Raw genomic sequence first — 25,406 nt, 5'->3', positions numbered from 1 at the left:
CTTTGAAGAGTAGAAGGACACAACTACATGGCATGCATGTGAGGTGGTGAGGAAGGACAAGTATTAGTTTTAGAGGTGAAGTTATTGGAAATAGGATATTGTGTTAAATCAACAGCCAAATTAAGACTAGGTAAAGATTGAAGATTAGCAGAAGAGGATAAAAGAGATCGAGAAATTATAGGAGATGAGGAAGAGGTGGGGTTAGAATGAACTAGAGAAGGTGTGGATGAGGATGAAGTGTTTGGTTATCCTTGGGTGGGTAGAAGTTGACTATGAGATAATGGGACAGGTGAGGTGATAGGAATAGAAAATAAGGATAAAGTTGAAGAATCAGAAACATTACGTAAAGGCTTGCATGTGGTCGAATGACTATCTTAATGCCCACAAAGAGAAAGCCATGGTTGTGAGGACTGAGACATAGAAACGGGGTAAGTGTACATGTGAAAGGGAAATTCTTTATCTAAAAATTTGACATGCCAAGCTAAGTATACCTGACTTGTGTCCAATTCAAGACATCGATGTGCACAATGAGAGGGAGAATCACTTAAATAAATACACGATTTTGTGCGAAAATCAAATTTATGTTTATTGTATGGGCACAACCAAGGAAAAAAAGCACAACCAAAGGGTTTGAAAACAGAATAATCTGAATTTTTGTTAAACAACAAGGAGAAATGACTTTTATTTTGAGTAATAAGAAATGGTAAGGTATTAATCAGAACAGTTGCCATATCAAAAGCAAAATTCCAATATTTTAAAGGGACTTTAGCATGAGCAAGTAAAGTAAGGCCAATGTCAACAAGATGAAAAATTTTGTGCTCAGTAGTATCATTTTGTTCATGTGTGTATGGATAGGGAATGCGATGAATGATACCGATTTGATAAAAATACTTATTTAATTTCTAATATTCACCCCCCCCCCCCCCCCCAATCGAATGGAAAAGCTTTAATTTTAATATTGAATTGTCATTCCACAAAGTTGTGAAAATTCAGAAAAATGGAATAGACTTCACTTTTATTCTTTAAAAGGTACAACCAAGTGTATCTAGTGAAATCATCAATAAATAAAATAATATATCTATGACCTAAACTTGACAACATAAGAGCTGAGCCCTAAACATCGGAATGAACAATATCAAATGGAGCTTGACTTTTATGATCAACAAAAGCCAAAGGCAGAGAAGCTAATTTACCTAACAAACATGAAGAACAAGGAGACATTGGTGAAGATTTCAAACAAGGCAAATTAAAATCTCTAACTATTTGAGAAACTATGTGAAGGTCAGGATAGCCAAGTTGAGCATGCCAATCTGCAAGAGACAACCATTCACTGGCCAAGGCTTCCTTCTTTATTGGCAAAGAATGAAGAACATAAATTCCATCTTTACTTAGTCCTTGCAATAGAACCTTCCTGGTGTCCTGATCTCCTTAATAAGAAAAGTGTTAGGCTATAATTCAAAAAACAAGAATTGTCAGTAGCAAATTTTTGAACAGATAAAAGATTCTTGGTAATTTGTGGGACATGTAAAATATTTTGAAGTTTGACGTTGCCATGAGAAGGGGGAAGAAATGCAGTGTCAGTATGAGAAATGTGCAAACCTTAGCCATTACCCATATAAAGTTAATCAACACCTTTGTAGTCATTGGCAATTCTGAGATTAGAAAGATCCGGTGTAGTATGATAATTTGCTGCAATGTTTGGAAACCAAGGTGTAGGCTGGCCAGCATAAGTGTAATATGCAGATGGATAGGGTGAATAAGAAACAAATGAAGATGGAAACGAACCATAAAAGACATTATGAGCCTGTGGATTAGAAATTGTCGTGGAGTGTAACGTTTTTTGCATTTATCTGCTGTGTGATTCTTGAGTCCACAAATCTTAAAAGGGCCCTATGGGCGACATGAATGGGAGATAGAAGATTTCAGTTTAGAAGATGGTGGCATAGATGGTGTAGGACGGAGAAGGGCAGAATTGCTGGAAAAGGTAGTAGATTTGTGAACAATGTTAGCAATTGGTTGCTCATGAGTGCCTTTAAGAAGAATTTCATGAGCAACTAATTGACCATGCAACTCATGAAAAGCAACAAGATCAAGCTGAAGATTAAAGGCAGTGATAATATTGTGGAAATCACTACCTATATTTCGGTAAATAATGGCATTAAATTCGGCAAAGGTCATTGTCCGCCTAGCAGCACTCAGTTCATCAACAAGATTTTTGACCCATTGTAGATAATCAAAGACAGAGAGATCATTTTTCTTGAATTTTGAAGTTCAATATGAAGCTGGAGTTGACAATTTTGAGAAATAGACCCAAAAGAATTGGCAAAAACGTGCCAAACAGCAAAAGAAGAGGATAACCCAATCACATATGAAAAGATCTCTTTAGTTAGAGAAGATAACAACCAAGAAAGAAGCATATGGTCTTTTTGAAACAAAGATTGATATTCGGGCTTGGGAATTTGTTCTTGGGGTGTGGTGGGAGAAGGAATAATCTTGGCTGGTTCAAGAGAGGTTCCATCGATAAGGCCATTAAGATTTTGACAATTTAAGAGAGGCAAAAAATGTGTTTTCTAGGCTAAGTAGTTTTTGGTAGTGAGTTTGACAGAAAAGATGTGATGAGCAGTTATAGGAGTAGAGAGAGGAGAAGCAGAGGTTTGAGGAATAATACTCATAGTGATAAAGCTCTAATACGATGCAGAGATTTAGAAGTGTTAAGTTTTATTGATGGACAAGAGTATATATATATACAACGATATAAAACTACTTGATAAAATTAAGTATCTAGATAAAGCTAAGATGATAGAAAAAGAAATTAGATTACAATAATAGATTAGGTCTAATATTATCCTTAACAACAACAACAACTCTTTTCCTAACATAAAGAAAAGAGAACAAAGAATGTACATCTGCGCCATAATATGCAAGAGAAAATAAGAATCTTTCTGACAAAAGAAAAAAGGAAAGAAAATAAGAAATAAAATAGTTTAAGATTAGAAAACCCCAACACGTCGAAGCCGATGTTGTCACTAAACAAATACTGCAAAGAATATCTTCAACTTCACTATTGGACAGAAAGATAAGAAGTTAAATTCTTTAGCAGCTTCTTGGGGAAACAACATATGCAAGCAATACTTCGTCGCTTCCAAACATAGCCATATCTTCTTCCTTTAGGCTGACCCAAGCCTCTATTCCATCCCCAGATACAGTATCCATGAAAACTACTAGATTCTTAAAAGTAAGGCTAGCAGAACCCACCCAAATGGGTTTCCCCCAACCAAAGTCAGCTTTATACATAGGAAACCTGCATAAACTAGTGAAGCTAAAGGAAACAATCTCTCCTCTGATGAAACTTTCAGCTCTTTCTTTCATGAAGTCAAAGTAACTCTGCCCATCTTGAAGTTGCCGAACAAATTTCATGTCAAGTTTTCTTATGGAGTCCCTTATCTGGTAAACGAGACTACAACAATCTTCTTCAGAGTTTATGGATGGAACTGTCATTGCAATCCGGTAAAAATTGCCAAAAGAATGTTCTGCTAGCGGCGGGTCTAGTCTTGGGCGTAAGTTTACTGCATGAATGATTGTGTAGAAGCAGTTATCAGGGATTGGTTTTGCTTTGGTTGCAGCAACAAAACGGCTCCATATGAAAGTCGATAATGCCTCAATGCGTGATGGGCCTTTCTGGTTTTCGGCACTTGCAGTACTCTTAGTGTATTTTGCTTTGATTTCCTGTATTTTAGAGGCAGTAAACACAAACCTCTTCGTTACAATTCCTTCTGTTGATATGCCAGTTCTCGGTTCAAATCCTAATGTGCTCTTTGGAGGGAACAATTTGGCCGATGCAAATTCTGGAGACACTATGTAACTCTCTCCACGAGCAATGGCTGCCCAAGTATTTACAAATGTGAAAAACGACAGGGCATCTGCAAGTTTGTGAGAAATACATACACCAATACATATGCCTCCAGAATCAAAAATGTTGAATTGGATTCCTAAGGGCAATTCCTCAGCATCATCTAGTACAAACGGAAGTAATTTGTTGAGTTCACTAGGAGCAGGGTTTTCTAGGATATCTGAAAGTTTGCACTTGACTTGGGCTTCCAAAAAGGGTATGCCCTCATCATTGCAGTCTACAAGCCGATTATCCTTAATCCGTCCGGCTAGTGGGTAAAAATAGGATAGGGCATTGGACATGGACTGTTTAAGGTGGTCGGTAATCTTGGTTTTGTTTACTTGGATATTGCATTCGGTCATCGGGTAGAATAGAACCAAAGGGTTATAGACGGGCGGAGATATTTGATCAAGAAAAGAGAGTTGGTAATGGCGAAGCTGATCAGGGGTTGGGGATGATGGCTTGATAATCTCTTTGGACATTACTTCAACCTCGAGCTTCATCTTTGCCCCAAGCTAACTTCGTGAACAAAGTATACTTTGCTGATCTCTGTACCGTCCTGTTCCTACTTAATGCGGCTCCATATCATACATATATTTATATAGATGTTAATGAGAGAAAAAAGGGTCAAAATCCCAAAATTATTTGTGAGGCCAAAACTCGGCTGTCATTCGAATGAATGGACAGCATCAATTACATAACAACATACACGCTCCTGCACGCAGTAAAAGCTGTAGATTGGGATTTTCATGTCCTATAAAATTTGTAAGGTACTGCACTCTATTTCAGTAGGCAGGCTTGAAGTAAACCAAAACTTTAAGTATATATCAGTTGTCCACTTGAGTAACATTTTGAAGCTTGTCAGAGAAGCTGGATTATCTTACCAACCACTACTATCTTAGCTTAAACTTGCATTTTGTGCGTGAAAATTGACATTGTTCTTCAATTGCGTAGCAACTTCGTTATCCAAGCATTTCTTTTCTTGCAGCAATTGTCTGGTTAACCAAACATGGTAGAATATGATAGGGGTAGCGTGCTTGCTGCTCTCAAGAATACAAATAATATGACTATAATAATTGTAGTAGTTCTAAGTATTATATCTTCCATAACAGGATTAATTTGTCTATCGACAAGACATAGCTAGGAAAGAAGAAAAGTTGTAGACTAATTGTTAAAGTCATCACTCATCCCCTTGTACCTAATGAATTTCACATCGCCAGAATGTTTTCTTGTCAATATTAAACTTATCTTTTTGACTAAATATCTCAATTTTAGCGATCTTGTTAAGGTAGATTGTTTGAAAGATATTTTGGCGTGACAGATCAAAACATCTCTGGAGATATCTTCTTTTAATATTTGTCCAAGCGTGAGGTTGTTACTCCAATGTTTCTTGAGCTAATCAGGGAGCAGAATATTTCTTGGCTCCTGGAATTATTACTTCTTGGCTATTGTTTACAGAATTTACTCCTCGCATTTCTCCGAATGTCTAATAATATTCACTTACCATTTGAAAAAAATGAAGCTTCCGAACTGGGTGAATTTACCATAAATTGGTTCTAATTTTCAATTTATGCGGCAAATTCTCCTTTTTCTTTCTTTGTTGTTATTATGCATGACTTGCATCTCATTAGAAGTATTAGGTGTTTTAAAATTCAAAAGAATTATTTTTAAAAATTGACCTCCAACCACTATATTTTCAACATGTCAACAAACAAGGTACGTAAACTCACACGCCTTGATTTCCTAAAACATAAAAATAAAAAATTATAACTTATTTTATTTCATTTGTCTTTGCATTAGACAAGTTGATTCAATGCATGTCATTTATTTTTCATTTTTTTTATTTACATTGGACATGGCATCTAAAGATATTAATACCACTTCAAAAAAAGATCAAAATCCAAAAAAAGAAAAAAAATTAAGTTTTTAGTTTCAAACATTGAAGCAAATATCCATCAACCATTTGCAAGAAAAGCATGGAAGCAGATTCGGAAGTAGAGTAAACTAAAACCCACAAGTTTTAAGCATCCGGAGCTGAGCAAACAAACGCAAGCAACTCCTCATCACCTTCGAACCTAGCCATGTCTTCCTCCTTCATATTAATCCAGGCCTCAATGCCGCCGCTTGAACCTGTGTCCATGAAAACCACCAAATTCTTGAAGGTGAGGCTAGCCGAGCCAACCCAAATAGGTCTTCCCCACCCAAAATCGGTTTCGTAAAGAGGGAACCTGCATAAACTGGTAAAGCTGAAAGAAACCACATCTCCTTTTGTGATTCTCTCAGCTCGCTCTTTCATAAAATTCAAGTGTCCGCTTCCTTCCTGAAGTTTCCTCACGTAATCGCCATCTATCTTCCTTATTGCATCTCTCACCTCGCTCACGATGCCAAAACACTCTTCCTCGGAGTTTATAGACGGTATTGCTATCGCAAATCGGCTGATATTACCGAAATAGTACTCTGGCAATGGCGGATCCATCCTTGTGCGCAGGTTCACTGCGTGAAGCACTGTGTAGAGCTTTTCAGGGTCAGGTTTTCCGTGAGTTGTAGCCATGAAGCGGCTCCAAATGAAGGTTGAAAGTGCTTCGATTCGTGTGGGCCGCCTTTGGAATTCTCCATTACTTGCACCATCATCAGCATACTTAGCTCTTAGTGCGGCAATCATTGAAGCACTGAACACGAACCTCCTTGTCACAATCTTGTCTTTAAAAATTCCAGTGCTGGGTTTAAATCCGGATATGCTTCTGGCAGGAAAAAGGGTGGCCAAATCAAATCGTGGAGGGACCGTATAACTGTCCCCACGCGCAGTGGCAGCCCAATTATTAAGAAACATGATTAGAGATAATGCATCTGCAATTTTATGAGAGATGCAAACGCCGATGGCCATTCCACCACAGTCAAATATATTGGCTTGAATTGCCAAAATTAAATCTCCTACGTTATCCAATTCATAAGGGAGTAGCTTGTTGAGTTGGGCAGGCTCGGGTTGCCTCACGACATCTGAAAGTTGGCACTTTACTCTGGATTGAACGAAAGGGACGCCTTCATCGCTGCAGTCAATGAAGGCATTGTCTTTGACACGTCCGGCTAAGGGATAAAATCTAGTTAAGGTCTCGGACAGGGATTTCTTCAGCCACTCGGTTCTATTGAAATTACCCACATTGACATCACCGTCTATTGGATAGAAAAAAACCATTGGCATAAAAACAGGGGTGGCAATTTGGTCAAGGAAGGAGAAGTGGAGATTTCGAAGGTGGCCAGGGGTTGGAGAGGAAGGCTTAATAATACCTCTGGCAACGACCTCGACCTTCATTTTGGCTTTTAGTCTCAAAGAGAAGTGAAGATTTGGAAGGTGTTTAGGAGTTAGAAAGGTGCCTGCTTGGCATATGGTGGAGATTGCCTCTAACTGCCATCTTATATAGTGCATGCACAGACAGGAGCCAGAAAGCAGATGCATGTGGGTTTTAGTAACATTATTCTCTAAGCAAAATCGAATTTGCATTTTGTAGTCAATATAGCAGGTTAAGTGGAAATTTCTCATGAATCTCGAAGCCCCGGAGACTTTGATTTAATTAGCATTCAGAATGAAAGACGCGGATTTTGCATATTGAGATTCTCAAGTGGTACATAAATCGGTAGGTCTTTTTGCATATTCAACGCACTAAATTAATTTATTGACCAAATCCATTGCACCCCTTTTCAATTGCTTAAACATTCACTTCAAGTTTAAAGTATACGCTACTCCCATCCCTGTGTCACATTTTCTGTCTCTTTTTAATTTTCACGGTATGGCTCTTATGTCAGGTTGAGGTCAGTCTAAGCTAAAACTTCACTCTAATTGATTACTATATCATCATTTTGTATATATATATAATTTTGGGGGTTATATGGCCTAATTGAGAGCTTATATATCTACTTGCTAGTCCTATTGCAAAGAACATAAACATTAACACATAATGAATCATATGGTAATTAATGATCATTTCATAAAACGGCCCATCTATGTTAATAGACACTTTCATTCTTTGGAATGGTAGCTATAATTTGAGTCACCAAATTCTTTTAGAAGATTTGGCAGAAATATCCTCCTTGTTTTTTTCTCGTGTTTCTTGGCCCAACTGCATATCCGATCTTCCTCACCAACATGCCATATACCTGCCCAGCCATCTGTGCCTTACGATTGCAATACTTACCCCAGGGGTTAGAGGGATTAATGTCAAAGAGCTAATTACATGCAATCCATTAATTGGAAAGGGAAAGGCAAACTCTTAGCCATTGGTAAGCAGAAAAGGCCCCAAAATCAATGGATGATCAATCATATACACATATTACTATCAAAGAGAAGGAAATTCAAACCAACAAGCCTAGATGGGGGGTCCTTTTCCTTTTCCTTTTCCTTTCCCTTATTTACTTCTAGAAAATCATCACTATGACTTTTCTTTCTTCATTCTTTTCGTATGCTAAAGTACTTATCCAAAATTTGGAAGTGGGCATTGCTATTTTAAGTAGCAGGCCACGGATTTCAAAAGCAGAATGTCAAATTAATAAAGCATTGCCTGATAAACGAAGGATAGATATAATATATGTATGCATATATGTATGTATATAGCCCAATTGCATTGCAGTGACAAGGATACGTGCGGTAGAGAACGGTATTGGTAGAAAGATTTGATTTCAGCAAATGTGAACCATAGCGTTGGTGGTTAGTTTATTATATGGATATATATTATTAGAAAAAACTTGAATTTCTAGAAACACTATGTTGAAGAATAATGATTGTTCCATTTCTTAGAAGCAGCACAAAGCTGAATTTTATTCATATTATCAACTATAAACATCTTATAATTAATTGTAAAATAAATTACTCATTTGGTTACTTAACTTTTGAAGAATTTGTTTTCAATTAATTTTAAAATAAATTACCCATTTCATTATTAAACTTCTCACTCGATTTTAAAAAATTACATTTTAGTCATCAATAATTATAAAAATCAATATTTTCATCCTTAGACTATGAGAAGTTAACGTTAATCTACGTGACCATAAGGGAACCCCTAATTCCCTGAATTATGATGAAATATTCTATCTTTCAAAAAAAATTAAGTAATCAAAATATTAAAAAGTGATTTTTCAAATTGGAATGATAAAATAACTCTTAAAAATTAAATAATCAAATAAGTAATTTACCCTTAATTCCATTCTTCGATTAGAATATGCATCTGATCAAGATTCATTCGGGTTATAACTTACCAAAAGTATTAATTTCAGATTATTTAGCTGACTGAGGTGTTACCTTCTGCCCTGCTATCTCGTCATAATCCAGAAATAGCAACAAAATCTAAACAAAACTTGAATTCTCGCATTCAAGCAATATTGTTTAAATTTGAAATATGCTTTATTTTCATCTTTCATGAGTATAAGATACAGGATCGCTACTCAAGTTTACTTATAATCAAGAATCTACCACCATAGATAAGTCTCTTGTTTCCTCCAATAAGAAATTCCAAAGAACCTCTACCTTCTCAGTAGCACCTCAATTTGACAATGTTTTAAGCTGACTTGCAGGTGATATAAATTGATTCTTCATTCTGGCAGATAAATTAACTGTTTCCAGATTTGGGAATGTACGTGTACTATCAAACCTGTTGTCAATCAGTTTATTTCCCGACAGCCAAAATCTTCATTGAGAGCAAGGAATACACTATGCATTGTATTAAAGCATATACAGTAGATGAAATCAGCTTGAAGCTCGGAGCAAGCGGACTAACAAAAACAGAGAAGATCTCATCTTCATCTTTGCATCCTTCCCCACTTAAAAAAGGGCTCTCAAAAGTTACCCACCTCTTCAGAATCTGTTGCCGCCCATCATGGCAGCCAACTGAATGAATTAAACAAATTTTATTACCACTATATTTAGGTTATGAACATATTGGTTTTCATTAAATTTGAACTTACTATCGACGTTCTTTGGTGTACCCTTCAAGTTTTAGAAGGAATCAAGAGTAGTAATCAACCCCCTAAAGACTTGGGTTTATTAGAGGGGGATATTTGGTTGAATTCTTGGACTTGGAGATATGAGGAACTAAAATCTAGTTAGACTTCTTCATCTAGATTCTTTTACCAGCTTGGATGCAATAAAATGCTCTAATTTCATGCGCCGACCTGCTAGATTTAGGTCGTCATTAATGGAATTCACCTGTCTGAGCAGTCCTTTTGTTGGACTTATCATCACTGCTCAGGCTTTGAAATTAAAATTGGAGATCCTGTTAGGCAAAAGTATAACCTTGCCATAATCGGTAGTCAATTATAAACATAGTAGATTCGACTTGGGAAAATAATAAAGCTAATTAAGACAGGCGTAATTATTTCACCATCAGAGAATAAATTTACCGGCCTATGCATGCAGTTGTTTAGCAAGTAATTTAGGCCACAAACTGGATTAAATTTAATTTATTAGAAATCGTAGGTGATTATAGCTCAGAAGTCAGAACCCAATCTGCTTCGAGGGTTACAAGCATGAAACTTGTCAACGTTCAAAATTGTCTAAATACGGCCCGTTTGCTTATTTCAACGATATTTGCTATTGAAAACAGAAAATCGGAATCAACCAGGTCAACTTTCTTCTTGTGAGAATGTGATAAGAAGAAGGGACAATATCAACTTGGAGTAAAGCAAAAGGCCACTTCGTAGTTACGGTTCGATCAGCAAGGGCCAAGGGAAACAGAAGACTTTTTCTTGTTTGGGCCCACTAATAATATCGGCCGAGAAGAAAAAGGACCTGTCCCCTGAGGAGCAAAGATGAACTCTTTCTAAAAGTTGGAATCTCTTTATTATTTTACCCTGAAACAGCATATCAAAACAACTGGACAGAGCATCAATGCTAGCTTAAACCCAGCCAAAATCAGGAGGGGATGGAAGTCAGTCACTGGACAAAATCTCAACCAGGAGGAAAACCGTAGTGAGTCTATTTCAGCAATAACCTTTTAGGAACTGTTTCCCTTGGCTACTATCTAGATCACATTGTGTATCGGTAAAATTGTTGATTTATTCAGGATTCTAATTGACATCGAAAGGAAAATTAAACAAAAAAAAATTTCATTTATAATTAACTTTATTTTTTTTTATAATTAGAAGAAAAAGAATTCGAACTTACTTTTTAGACAAAGAAATTATACACCAACTAATAAGTCAAATGTTCGAGTGCAGTCTTATTTACTACTTAATTACACAATAGGCTAATAAATTAAATAATAAAATCTCAATGCTTTTTCACACTTACAAAGAAACAAGATAAAATGAACCAGCAATGAATTTTTTTTGCCATTTGATTCAGATTTCAGTCCCCAGAATCCATGAAGCTACTTAGCTCTGACTGGCTTCGTGAAGGCCTAAAACCCAGAAGCTTTGACGTTAGAAGTTGAAGAAACATACGAAAGGAACTCCTTGTCAGCTTCAAGTTTAGCCATGTCTTCCACTTTCACGTTGATCCATGCCTCAATTCCATCTCCATATTTGGTGTCAAAGAATGAACACAAGTTCTTGAAAGTCAAGAGAGCAGAGCCAAGCCACACAGGCTTTCCCCACCCAAAGTCAGCATCATACACAGGAAACCTACACAAACTGGTGAAGCTAAAGGTGACCACCTCTCCTTTCATGAAACTTGCAGCCCTGCTTTTGATGAAATTTAAGTGTCCGTCAGTTTCTTGAAGCTTCTTCACATACTCGGCATTCACTTTTCGAATTGCTTCTCTCATCTGGTTCAGAATGTCATAACATTCATCTTCCTTATCCATTGATGGCACTGCAATCGCTGGTCTGCTGATATTCCCGAAATGGTGATTTGGAAGCGGCGGATCCATCCTTGTACGTAAGTTCATAGCATGAATCACTGTGTAGAGCTTTCCTTGGTCTGCTTTTTCTTGAGTCGCAGCCATAAAGCGGCTCCATATGAAGGCAGATAAGGCCTCAACGCGAGTTGGACGCCTGGCATCGATGCTGTTGTTGTCAGTGTATATGGCTCTGATAGCTGCTATTGCAGAAGCATCAAAGACAAATCTCCTACACACTAAATTCTCCTTTATAATCCCAGTCCTCGGCTGGAACCCAGAGATATCCTTTGGTGGGAAAAGGGTGGCAGAATCGAACTGAGGACTTATTATATCAGTGTCACCACGAGCAAAAGCTGCCCAGCAGTTTAAGAACATGAAAAATGATAAGGCATCACCAACCTTGTGCGACATGCCAAGGAAAACTACCAAACCGCCACACTCAAGGTAGGTGACTTGTACCATAGCCGGTAACGCAGTGGCTTCATCAAGCTCAAGAGGAATGAACTTGTTGTGATTATTTGGATTTGGATTTTCAAGAATATCAGAAAGGTGGCAACTAGCCTTAGCTTCCACAAAGAGAGCACCTGCATCGTTGCAGTCAATGAAGGCATTGTCCCTGACCCGCCCTGCCAGCGGGTAGTACACAGATAAGGCCTCGGATAAAGATTTTTTTATCCTGTTGCATTGTTCTAAGTTGCTACCACCATGTTCTTTGGGGTAGAACATAACCAAAGGCATGAAAATTGGGGGTTGAATCTGATCAAGGAAAGAGAGTTGGTAATGACGAAGGTGGTCAGGGGTTGGAGAAGAGGGTTTGATCATTTCTTGGGAAAGTACTTCGATATCAATGTTCATTTTTGGTGTGTAAAAAAATGGCAACTCAGAATTGATGTGGTTACGTAAAATGGAAATTGGATATCTGCACCCACGGCTACCAAACTGGGGTTTATATAGAGGAGATAACGATACAAGTCAAGCAAGATTATTGCTATTATATATATCTTATAATTGATAGAAAGGAAAATCTTGGAAAATAATAATGTGAAAACATGCAACTTGTGGGCGGTTATTGATGTCGTCTAAAAGCATAATAATGAAATTATTGGCGGGCAGGTAATGCTGACATGATTTCATTAGAACAATCGCTGTTTGAAACTTCTGGCATTCACAACTTAACCCAATAAACTTTCAGAGAATTACCCAATTCCTCTCATCCTTTGGTACATGCATTGCTTACAACAGATAAATTTACGAAGACAGAAAGGTATTCAAAGATAACCACTTCTTTACCTACTCTGCTTTGATTAAAATATATCCAAGCGTACCATTTCAATTCAAAAAGCTAATCGGCAATTAAGACCACATGTTAAAGCCTAATTTGATAGATGAATAAAATTAAGGATTATATGCATCCAATATACTAAAAAATTACTAAATTAAAATTTTATGTATTTATCTGGTATTTAGTGGCGAAAATAAGCTTTTTGACCTCGAATGTGAATAGAGATCAGTTCCCATGGACCATTGAGGAAGAATAAAATTAAGAGTGCCAAAAATTCAAAAAGGAATATTGTACAAAAAAACATGAACCGCCGTATATGTGTAGGTATGTCTAAAGAAAAAGTGAGGTTTGACAATACTCATATTCATGCCATTTGGAGGATTAATTGTATTTCCATGATTATGATTGAATAATGGCTTTGCATCCAGCCCTTTCTGCATCTAAACAGCACTTTTTTTGTCGTCCTCCAACTTAATTCCCTCTTCTTAGTCAAAATCCTTCATTCTCTCCCACGGAATCAAGAGAATAAGTGAGGCATTCAAGTATGACACGGTTTACTAGGGGCAATTGACTTGAAGAGTAGGGTTGTTTTCTGTAATTTAAGAAAAGGAGTATTTTTTGCAGCAGGAGATGCATGTATGTACGGTTGTACTTTGTTAACGGATGTCAATTATTGGATCTAAGTACTATAATACATGTGCATGTCTGTACATATATATGGGTACTAAAATAGGAAGATATCAAATTTTCAATTTTAGCTTTTCTTTAATATATAGTTTTGAATTTACAGTATAATACCAACTTCCATCTAAACGACCACAATGATTTAATTTACATTATCTTATCACAAGCTTTTCATTTACAACATGATAAAATTCTTGAATATTGTTAATGATGAGTTTAGTTGGTAAAGCCTCACTTAAATCCAATATAAGAATTAATTCCTTTCAAATACTGGACTTGGGCAAGTGGGGGACAAGATCCAGGTGCTTAAATATTAAACTGCATTTCTTAAAAGAGTTAATCCGCTCTATAAAGTAAAGGAGTTCCAATTAAGTTTATGGATCATACTGACGGTTGAGCAGTTCAACATTTTAAGAAAACTCCCACACAAAAATTTTTTCTTCTTTCTTGAATAAACCAGAATTTCTTCAATGAAACATGCTACAATACAAAGTTAAAGGAAATGGAAGGAAAAAAAGGAAACTAAATAAAACTTTTTTCTTTTAGTAAAATGATTTTTTTTTTTTTTTTGAAAAACAGAATTGATTTTATTTCATTATAAATTTACAAAAGATTATCACATACGGTAGTGAGGCAGCTCCCAACTGAACCTACTGCCCATTGACAAGAAGAGAAATCCTTATCAAGAGTAATCCAATAGCAATCAATTGTAATGATGTGCACCACTGATCCAACAGCTTTTTGAGCTTAAACCACGTGACCTTCAAAAGATTAAGTTCAAGTTACTAGTAGTGGTAAGCTTGGATTGTTATATAAGTCTTAACAATCACATTCAAATCAGATGTAGGATGTTAGATATCACAGTGCAATAGTTAATAATTTGAAGAGTATTCAAAACTGTAATCATCATGTATAAATTTAAATGATAAGGTCCATAATATTATATATATCATACAAAGTAGGAGAGCTAAAGGATGATCATACCAAGTAGCTGGTAGTGGTACTAATTTCAACATATAAATCTCCCACTAATTACTCAAAGCATATCTGCTTAAGCTAAATGATTACAGGTGCAGCCAATTAATTATTTATCACATTGTTTTTTTGTTCCTTAATTTACGTTGCTATGATTACATTTGTTTTGTACAAAAAATCTTAACCCTAATAGTTAATTGGATAAGCTTTATAGATCATTTCCGGTATATATCCATTATCACTTGTAAAACGAAAAACCCATCAGTTTTCAACGCTTCTTTAATTATAAATCAAATTTCCAGTGGAAAACCCTAAAAGGCCAAAGCGCGTCCTATCGAATCGATGAGACAATAAAAAGGATATAAAATAGTAATCTTGGCTGATGTTACCATCAGCTGTCCACATCTACGGGGAGATTGCAAGCAAACAAAATTGTAATGGGCAAAACTATTCAGAGAGTAATATTCAATACACACGACTGTAGAGTCTTAATCAAACAAAAAAGTGATCATGATGAAATTGAAAGGGTAGTTTTTATTATTAAATTACTAGAAGAAAAGAAAATCGTGAATTTATCCAGAAATTAAAGAAGGACAAAACTGAATCAAACTCAATCTTCTGCGAACAGTTCAAACATTTTGCTTAGTGCTCAAGGTGGCCAACGGGGAAGCACTTTCTGCTACACGTTTTTGACAAAAAGAAAGCGATTAGTTGAATGATACATCATACACGTACATTTAGCTTCAAATGTCAATGGACTATATCCAATCACAGTATTTTTATATATGGAACCAAAGCAGCTAGCATCAGGATTCAAGCAATGGTGGTTAGTGATTGCTGCTTGCTAATTAATGGTTGCCCTAGAAATTCAGATTACTTCTCTAACACTTCATTTAGTGTTTGAATGTCTTGTGCTCTTAAAATTGAATTAGCCTTCAATTACCTTTTTTATTATTGAAGAGGTAGTAGCTTTCATATATTCTGTGAAATTTTCTACTTCTAGATGTCTCAAATTTCTGTTCCTTGTAAGCTTTAGTTGATGTTAGGATAAACTTTGTGAAGGATTTTTTTTTTTTTTTGAAAAGCAACTTTGTGAAGGAGTCAACATATTTAATGTGTTTTGTTTATTATTAAAATAAGATAACACAAATTTGAACCTAACTCTTTCAACAAAATAATTTATACAATGACGAACTCAAGATTTTGAATAAAAAGTGATTAAAGGGTAATTATAAAAATAATCATACAATATATATCAAGTTTTATACACGTAATTAAAAAAAATAAAAAATGAAAGGTGACGACCATCACCACCTATCATCCTCTTGATTTCGTTTTCTCCTTTGAATATATATATATATACTTATCCGATTGTAACTAGTCGTTAACTATATATTCATTTAAGATTAACATAATCTATAACTATATTTAAAGGAAGCCTCGAAGGGCCTCCTTGCTTGACATTTGGTAATATTACCTGAACATATGATTATTACTTTTTCTTTCTTTTTCTATGGTTTTTTAACAAGTATTATTAAATATTAAGTCATATTTAATAAATATTAAAATAGCAATTGAAATGTAATTACCTTTTCTTTACATTAAAAGTTAAAAAAATTTAAATCCAACTATTTACTTAAGAAAAAATATATACATGTCAATTACTGAATCAAATTATATAATATAATTTTCTTTATCAAATTAAAATATACCGTTGTTATTCATAAAAGTTCAATTTTAATTTTTCTAAATCTTAAATTTTAAAAAATAAGTTTTTTATATTTAAATATACTCTCCATTTTTCACTTTCTAAAATAAAAAATGCTAACTAATAAAATAACAATTTAAGGGAACTTAAATATATCCATTGACATAACGATAGTTTTCATTTGCAAACATGGCAAGATGGAGAAAAAAGAAAAGGAAAAAAATGATGGACTCATATATAGTCTTGCTAAGATATATGTATGCCCTTAGGTAATGTTTGGTATAAGAAAAATGAGAGCACATTTCCTGTAATGTCCCCAATTAAATTATATTACAGTGTTTGTTTTATAACAAACTACTGTAATGAATCACATTACAGCCAATGAATATAATGTAATAGTAGTCTAAAACCAATGCAATTAGATTGCATTGCACTATGCAATGTTATCAAAGATAAATTTACCTTTTAATTTTGTTACTTTGTTAGAAACATTTTATAATTTTATAACTTGTTTTTTTATATAAATTTCAATGATGTCTTTTTATTATTCTTAGTAATTATGGTGACTGTCAATAAAATTTATATTATCTTTTAAAAGAAAAAAATAAAAATAAAATATATAATATAGAAAACTATATTAAGAAATAAAATAAAATATATAAGATTATAATAAAAAATAAAATATATGATATTAAAAATATATTTAAGAGATAATATGATATAAAAATTAATAATAAAAAATATAAATAATGGTGACTACAATAACAATAGTTATATATTTTGTACATGTCAATGTACACCAACAATTAGATATGATAATATAATTATTATGCATATTTATTTTACAAAGTATTCTCAATTCAATTAAAAAAAAAAATTATCATCCTGAACCCATCGCACGGGCAACAGATTAATCTTAAGAAGAAAGATTCTTACATGCATTCAACATTTTCATTGTTCGTATGATTTTCAATGCAGAGTTAAAAAGACAAGTTGATTTGGCTCTCATGTTTTTTTGTTATATGTGATTAGACTTATGTCCAGGGGATAAGTGGATGTTCAACATATGCCAAGTCAAAACCATGCCTAAAGTCCAAACAGCCGACTTGCATTTTTCCATTGAAAATTACTTTATTAAGTTGACTTTTAAAACAAATGATGCAGCAAAAATGTTGACTTTTATTATCCTTTCACTTACTTTGCATGTGGTGTGTTGTTAAAAATGTGATTGCTAGGTATATAATTGCTGAGAATATAATTTTGCAGCATTTGGTATAAGAAAGAAAAGTGATCATTGTAGGGAATGTGATTGCTGAAAAAATTATATTATAGTGTTTAGTTTATAATCTCTTTATTGAGAATATAATGTAAATTGACAAAATTAACTTTATATATAAAAAACATATAAGTTGAATAAATTTATAATTTTTAATATAAAATTTGACTTTTTAACTTTAAACAATTAAAATAATAAATAATAACATAAAAAAATAACATAATATTTTTATACTAATTATTTAAATATTGAAATATGTAAAATTACTAAATAGTTATTTTTACCTTAAATTTATAAAAATTAAAAATAAAAAAATTATCCAAAAAAAATCTATCCATAGATTGAAAATTCTATCAATAGATCACATTATCTATTGATAGATGACCTATTTTAAGCTTGCCTAAAGCTTTCTTTCTCTCATAACCGTGGCACCCAAATACCTTTCTCTCTCAAATCCTCTTAATTTTTTAATAAATTTCTTCCATTCTAAACTATTTTCGATATAAAAAACATAAGTTTTTTTCAAAACACTTTTAAATTCTCTTGAAAATTTGAATTAAGATTACATAAAACTCAAAGTCCAATCTCTCCAATTTTTAGATTTGGTGATGAAATTTGACCAAAATGTGCTGGTGATGGGCTACCCTTCCTACGGGCGGTGAGAAGAAGGAGAAGGCAAAGTGAAAAAAAAAAAAAAAGAGAGAAAAAGGTAGGAAGGAAGAAAATGAAGAACGCAAAGGAGAAGATAAGGGTTGGGAGGTTAAGTTAGGGAATAAAAATTTTTTACTTTCCATTTGATGAAGGATTACGTTCTCGTCTTAAAACATCAACTAAACACTGCAATGTGCTTTGCTACAAATGTCCCTCACTTAGTATCAACCAAACGCCCCCTTAGCTTTTTCCCCGGTTGAAACCTCATGGTATCTTTTTTTTCAACTTAGGCCCCATTCATAAGTTGGGCTTAAATTTGAATTAGGCCTAAACCCAGTGTTATCAGTACCGTTTCCGTACTGAAAACCTCCTATGCCCCATATCTTGTAGGTCCAAAGGTATACTTGAGAATGTTCAGGGTTGTTGACGGTCTTTTGGGCCTATGAGTAAACGATCAAATCGAATGAATAACATAATAAAGATTTTCTTAAATTAAACTTCATTTTCAGCTTAATTATCCAAAATGCCCATTAGCACTTTACTAAAAAAGGTAACCATTACAAAAATTAAAATCAAAGGAAAAATTAATCAAAGTCTTGATACTACAACTATAAAAGAGTTAGATTATATCAAGTTACATACATAAAATAAACGTTTTGATGTTTGAAAATATTAAAAATATCAAAATTTAAGTCTTTGATTTTCTAAAATTTTTTGAATGGGAAAAATTTCATCAAATTATTACGAATTTTATATCGACAAGATACATAATAAATATTAACCTTATTTATAAAATTATGTATTTAAAATGTGAGATTATAGCAAAAATACATGGAAACGGGTACATAGTAGTATGTTTAGAGCAAAATTAATACATTGAGGGATAAGATCCTAACAACCTTGCCAAGAACCCATAACCGAAGAGAGCATGGGGTCGAAGTCCTGAAGAGCTTCCAGAGAAGAGAAGTGATGCGACCAGGCACCAGCAATCAATATTTGCATGGTAACTTATTACTCGCTATAATAAATATTTTCTTCCTCGTCTAATTGCCTAGGGGGGGGGGGGGGGGGGGGGGGTCAAATCGCTCATTGCCAATTGGGCCCCCTCACTGCCACGTCTTGGAACTTTTATTAGGAATATTACTCTACACGTTCTTTATGGCATATTTCTTTTGACTCTGTGCAAAGCTTAAGATAAATTTTTTTATTTTAATATTATTATGTTAATATTTTTAATTTTTTATAAATAATGTTTTATGATTTTAAATTAAAATAAATAATATAAAAATATTAAGTGTTTTAAAAAAAATTATTTTGAAACATAAAAATATTATTAGTAAGAGTGTAAATAGGTAACTTAAAACAATGGTAATTTTTTTAAAAAAAAATCATCATTTATCCTTCCTACTAGTGAGATCCAGGTAAGGAATATAGGCTTGATGAGCGCTACAGTTCTCCATTCCCATGAGCTCAACTTTGTTGCCTGCTTTTATGCACTCAACACTAACGTTTGTAGTGCTATGTGTCAGAGATTTGGGGCAGTCATCTCAAATGTCTCATAGCTTCATCAAGACTTGCCATGCCCCTGGTTCCTTATTCCTCCACTATTAAATGTCATTGATTTTTTTTTTGAAATATATGATTTTAAATTATATAAATAATAAAAGTAATTTTTTATTTCATAAATTTTATTTTTCATATTTCACAATTTTAATTTAATTTTTTTTTTAAAAATTTAACCGTAAAAATGTTTGATGGTAATTGATAAAAGGGTTCGATTTGATAATATATAAAACATGGCTGTGTAGTAAAAAATATTGTCGGCAGAGAAATCCCAAACCACATAAATTTGGGGAAGAAATTGAGTTTTTGAAAATTTTATTTAAAGAAAATATTTGAAGGGTATTTAACAGCAGAAAGAAAGGAGGGGAGAGGTCCTGAGCATGTGTGGCGACTGGACCCAGACAGGGGTGCCACCAAAAAATTTTAACAAGAAAACACATGGCAGCCACATGAAATGGAAACGGAATTCTGGCTAGCGAGACGTGGCTGCCAACAACTCAGCACATAAAATCATTTGTCCTCCAGTCCTTGTAAAATATAAATTCGGAACAAGAGAAAGAAATACAACTAGATCTTGCAATTTGTTTTTTCATATCTTTATCATGTAACTTAAAGTATTAATAATTATTTAGATAACCATAAACATGACACTTAATCATATTAAAATCTTAAATATGTACATGAAAACATTTATTAATGATTAATATGACACAACATGATATAATATTTATTAAATTTGTTAAATTAAATTTTATATGAAACGACACGATGAACATAATTAAAATTTATATAATACATAATTTTTTATATGATTAATACGATTAACACACAATTGACACAATTAATTTAAAATATGTACAATTTAAAAATAATTATTTTATTATTCAAATTTATAATAAAAATTATGAAAATCATAATATATCAAATATAATATAATTCAACAAATCAATAAATCTTAATTGTAATAAAAATATTAATATTTATATATAACAATAAATAAATTTTAACGATATACTAAACATATTTATACAACACGTGAATATATTTAAACAAATAAATAATAAACAAGTCATAAATTATTTAAATACACGATAATACGAATAAATAATTATATATTTTAAACGAATTAAAAGACAATAATTAATATGTGAAATATGATTAAGTTAAACTCAAACCGATTTAAATTAATACCATATTCTTGTGGTATACAAAATTATCAAGTTTAAATAAAATGCTTCGCTGTTTGATGAACTAATGATTAAGCAGGCGGTGTTGATTAAAGCAGGTCCCACATGCCAACGAAGATCACAGTTGGCGCTGATAGAGCAATTATCCTCTACTCTCCCACAAAGTTTCATTCCCAAACTCCCTTGCTTCCCACATATTGTACCTTTGTAAAATCAAATCTATTTTTCTACAAAGAAAAGCCAAAGATGTTGTTAAAACATGGGTCGGGGTTTAACCTCGTAATTAGAGTTTGAGTTAAAATTCCTAATTAGAGGTACTAAAAATTCTATTCCTAATTTGACTCTGATATGTAATTTAAGTGTATAAATAGGCACATATAATAATGAAAATTCTTTCTCAAAGCAATTCAATTCAAGTGTGGAATCAAAGAATTACGGGAAGCAGCATTTTTCGAAGCTTCTGCTCTGACTACAAGCCAGGGCAGCCACCAAAAAATCCTAGACCCGTCTGCAAGGTTTCAAGAAATCGAATCCGTCTACCTCCCAAGGGTCATCACTGACGTCTACACAATCCCACAAGTCTTGAACTCCACCCTCCTTCAACGGTTTTCTTGTTTCGTAAAAACATGCCAAGCTTAACGGTGAAACTCAGCAGCATCTTCTTCAAGTTTCAGCAAAGACACAAGCTAAATAATCTAACACAAGCTCCTCTTCACAATGTTGATCCTTTTGGCATAACTTCACGTCATGAGGAACCGACGACCCCCAGCAACCCTTCTTTCAATGATGGAGTTGCCACCAAGGACATCCACATCGATCCCTTCTCATCTCTTTGCGTCCGCATATTCCTTCCAGAAACGGTTGTTAACTCAAACAAGGACAACGACAACAAAGATGCTAATTTTGTTTACAGAGGTTACTGTCCTCGAACAGGAAAAAAACACAAGAAACTACCAGTGATGTTACAGTTCCATGGCGGGGCTTTTGTTGGTGGAAGCAATGATAGTGTAGGGAATGATGTGTTTTGTAGGCGGATTGCCAAGCTTTGTGATGTGATCGTGGTTGCGGTTGGCTACAGGCTGGCACCAGAGAGTAGGTACCCGGCGGCGTTTGAGGATGGTTTGAAGGTGTTGAATTGGTTAGGGAAGCAGGCGAATTTGGCAGAGTGTGGGAGATGGATTGGGAATGGGAGGAGAAGAATGGATGCTCATGTTTTTGATGGATTTGGTGCGTCCATGGTTGAGCCTTGGTTGGCTGCTCATGGAGATCCCTCAAGGTATGTTTTCAGTTCTTTAGTTTAATCAATTTGATTCGGTTTCTTTCATTCGACGGATGAGGAATTTGTTAGACTAATGAATTATGTTCTTGTTTATTCTTCTTAATTTGAAGTAAAGTTACAATCAAGAGTAACGATAAGAGAATTCAGTTGAAAATTCCTATCAAACCTTAGATGCATTGAGTTTTTGTTTCCCATAAGACCCAAACTCTGATTGGGTTGCAGGGCATGATGTCAATTCTTGTGGTTAATATAAATGCATTAATCAAGAGAACAACATCAGCCGTTCGTTCTCAAAGAATGAGCTTAGACTTAAAAGAGTTGATACTTGAAGCATGGGGATTGGGTGGGATTAAGGCCTAGAATTACAAAAGTTTGATTGTGGATTTGCTAATTTTCAAACAATCTGAAAAGGTTCCCTTTTCGTTCCTCTGGCTCTATATTTCTTGTTTAGTGACTAAATTCCCTTTGTCTGAGAAACTATTAAGAATGTGGCTTGAGAGAAAGATAATAAGCCAATTGTAAAGTGTAGAGTGTTGAAGTTCAGATGACTCAACTGACCTAACGTAGTTTCAAACAAAACAAGTAGAAACTGATATTTGAAGTTTTATAAGGTAACAAATTGCAACCAAAGTAAAATCGAGCTTTTAAGTGTGAAGTGTTTAAGATTACCAAATGCAGTGAACTTTTTACTAGAATTTTAGGACAGATGAACTTGCTCTTACGTTTAGAAGATGATGGAGTAATGTCCCTTGCTTGTAACTCTTTCAAACATTTTGATAGCTACCTTTTAGGAGAAACAATAAGCACTGAACAAAGCCTTGTAAAATTGCGAATCACCAAGTTATGTACTATGAGTTAGCTAAAATTTGGTACCGTCTGCCCGGAACTTCCAGAATAAATTTTAAAACTGCAGAAAACTTTTAGGATTGTTTAAATAGGGACATGACACATTTAGTATTTTCCATGATAAGAAACAATTTCCTGGGGGCTTGAGTGAAGTTTTGAAAACAATTCTTCTGACTTTCTCATTGAGATTCATTAACTTTCATACTAGTCCTATACTCCTATTCCAAAAGGGTGTTGTAATGAACATCTATGCCTTGTTTGTTAGCAGTATCATGCTGGCTACCCAATCTAACTTGCTTGGAAACATGATTACTAACTCTCCTTCACTTTCATTTCTTACTTCTGGTAATAATTTTCCATTCACCGTTTCTCTTGTTTCCTGTTCTATAAGGTAGTAATTGACTAACTTGGTCTTGTCATCAAAGCAGGTGTGTACTCCTTGGGGCAAGCTGTGGTGCAAACATAGCAGACTATCTGGCTCGGAAGGCTGTTGAGGCTGGAAAGCTCTTGGATCCTGTCAAGGTGGTGGCACAAGTCTTGATGTATCCATTTTTCATTGGGAGCGATCCCACAAATTCTGAAATTAAACTGGCAAACTCCTACTTCTACGACAAGTCTATGTGCATGCTGGCGTGGAAACTTTTTCTGCCAGAGGAAAACTTCGACCTAGATCATCCAGCTGCCAACCCTTTAATCCCCGGGAGAGAGCCTCCACTGAAATTCATGCCCCCAACACTGACAGTTGTGGCAGAGAAAGACTGGATGAGGGATCGGGCAATTGCTTACTCACAAGAACTTCGAAAAGTTAAGATAGATGCTCCCCTTCTTGAATACAAGGATGCTATTCATGAATTTGCCACTCTTAATGTACTCCTCCAGACGCCACAAGCACAAACATGTGCAGAAGATATTGCTATATGGGTCAAGAAGTATATATCACACAGAGGCCATGAGTTTTCTTATTGAACATATAAAAAATGAGAGAAACAAGTAAAGGGTGAAAAAATAGTGTCAGAGCAAAAGAGTCAGTAACTTTGCATCAGGAGGAATAGAGTTTCAGGTTAAATATGCGGAATAGTTTATTCAGTAGCCTATCAGGGTGAGGGGCTTGTTCCCTTTTTTGTGCAAATCAGGTGTTTGTCTAATTCCTCAGGGTTTCAGATGCAATCTCCTCCTTGTTACAGTTCACTAGGAATATTCTTTTGTTCATATTCTTTACCTTGTGAAAATAATCTGGAATTTTGTTATAGAACTCAAGAACAAAAGAAGAAAATTTGGGAATTGTTTTGTTCACCACTCTCGGGTAGAAGTCACTAGAAAAACTGACTGTACTGTTACAACTATTTATAGTCTCAACAAATTTGTAATATAGAAAACTATACAAGGCTAAAAACGTAAAAAATGACTCATCTACAATAAATAAAAATAAATTTATATTCTTCACTCCCCCTCAAGATGAATATTATGAATATTAAGAACACTCATCTTGGGTAAGAGTGAATGGAATGGTCTAGGTTGTAGTGCTTTGGTGAAGAGATCTGCAAGTTGGGACTTAGTTGGAATATACGATGGATCAATCAAACCAACAGCTACCTTCTCTCGTATGAAATGACAATCCATCTCAATATGTTTGGTACGCTCATGAAATATAGGATTTCGACAAATATGAAGAGCTGATTGATTATCACAAAACAACTTTACTGCACATAAATGTTCAATATTGAAATCCTTAAGTAAATGCAATAACCAAATCACCTCACAACAAGTTGCTGTCATTGCTCGATATTCAGCTTCAGTAGAACTCCTTGCTACTACACTTTGCTTTTTAGCTTTCCAACTTATCAATGAATTTTCCAACAAGACACCATAACCTGTCACTGATCTTCTAGCATCTGGGCCACTAGCCCAATTACTATCAATATATGCTTGTAAACACAAATCAGAATCACTGGAAAATAAAATACCTTGACTAGGAGCTGTTTTGAGATATCGTAATACTCTAAAAGTTGTTTGTAAATGAACTTCACTTGGCTTATCCATATATTAAGAGAGTATGTGAACAGCATATGAAATGTCTGGTCTTGTCAACGTAAGATATAGAAGTTTTCCAACCAGCTGTCTATACATGGTACTATCTTTCAACTATTCTTCATCTGTAGCCTTGGTCATTTATGATGATATTCAATCGGGATAGTTATTGGTTTAGACCCTAATAAACCATATTCTTCTAAAATGTCAAG

General features: G+C 34.3%; 1 protein-coding gene and 3 pseudogenes across 1 annotated transcript; 1 reads left to right on the top strand and 3 right to left on the bottom strand.

Moving 5' to 3' along the window:
• Positions 1-2,784: 2,784 nt before the first annotated feature.
• Positions 2,785-4,660, bottom strand: LOC18609669 (stemmadenine O-acetyltransferase pseudogene; annotated as a pseudogene).
• Positions 4,661-5,646: 986 nt separating this feature from the next.
• LOC18609668 (stemmadenine O-acetyltransferase pseudogene) lies at positions 5,647-7,315 on the bottom strand (annotated as a pseudogene).
• Positions 7,316-11,067: 3,752 nt separating this feature from the next.
• On the bottom strand, positions 11,068-12,639 carry LOC108660776 (stemmadenine O-acetyltransferase pseudogene; annotated as a pseudogene).
• Positions 12,640-21,424: 8,785 nt separating this feature from the next.
• LOC18609666 (putative carboxylesterase 11) lies at positions 21,425-24,459 on the top strand. The gene is made up of 2 exons (XM_007044899.3): positions 21,425-22,317; positions 23,595-24,459. The coding sequence occupies exons 1-2, from the start codon at positions 21,668-21,670 to the stop codon at positions 24,130-24,132; spliced, it is 1,188 nt and encodes a 395-aa protein (XP_007044961.2). The 5' UTR covers positions 21,425-21,667; the 3' UTR covers positions 24,133-24,459.
• Positions 24,460-25,406: the final 947 nt, after the last annotated feature.

This window comes from Theobroma cacao, chromosome 2 (assembly GCF_053813885.1).
Source record: "Theobroma cacao isolate CCN51 chromosome 2, ASM5381388v1, whole genome shotgun sequence".
Classification (NCBI taxonomy): Eukaryota; Viridiplantae; Streptophyta; class Magnoliopsida; order Malvales; family Malvaceae; genus Theobroma; species Theobroma cacao.
This window is presented reverse-complemented; position numbering and strand designations above follow the sequence as displayed.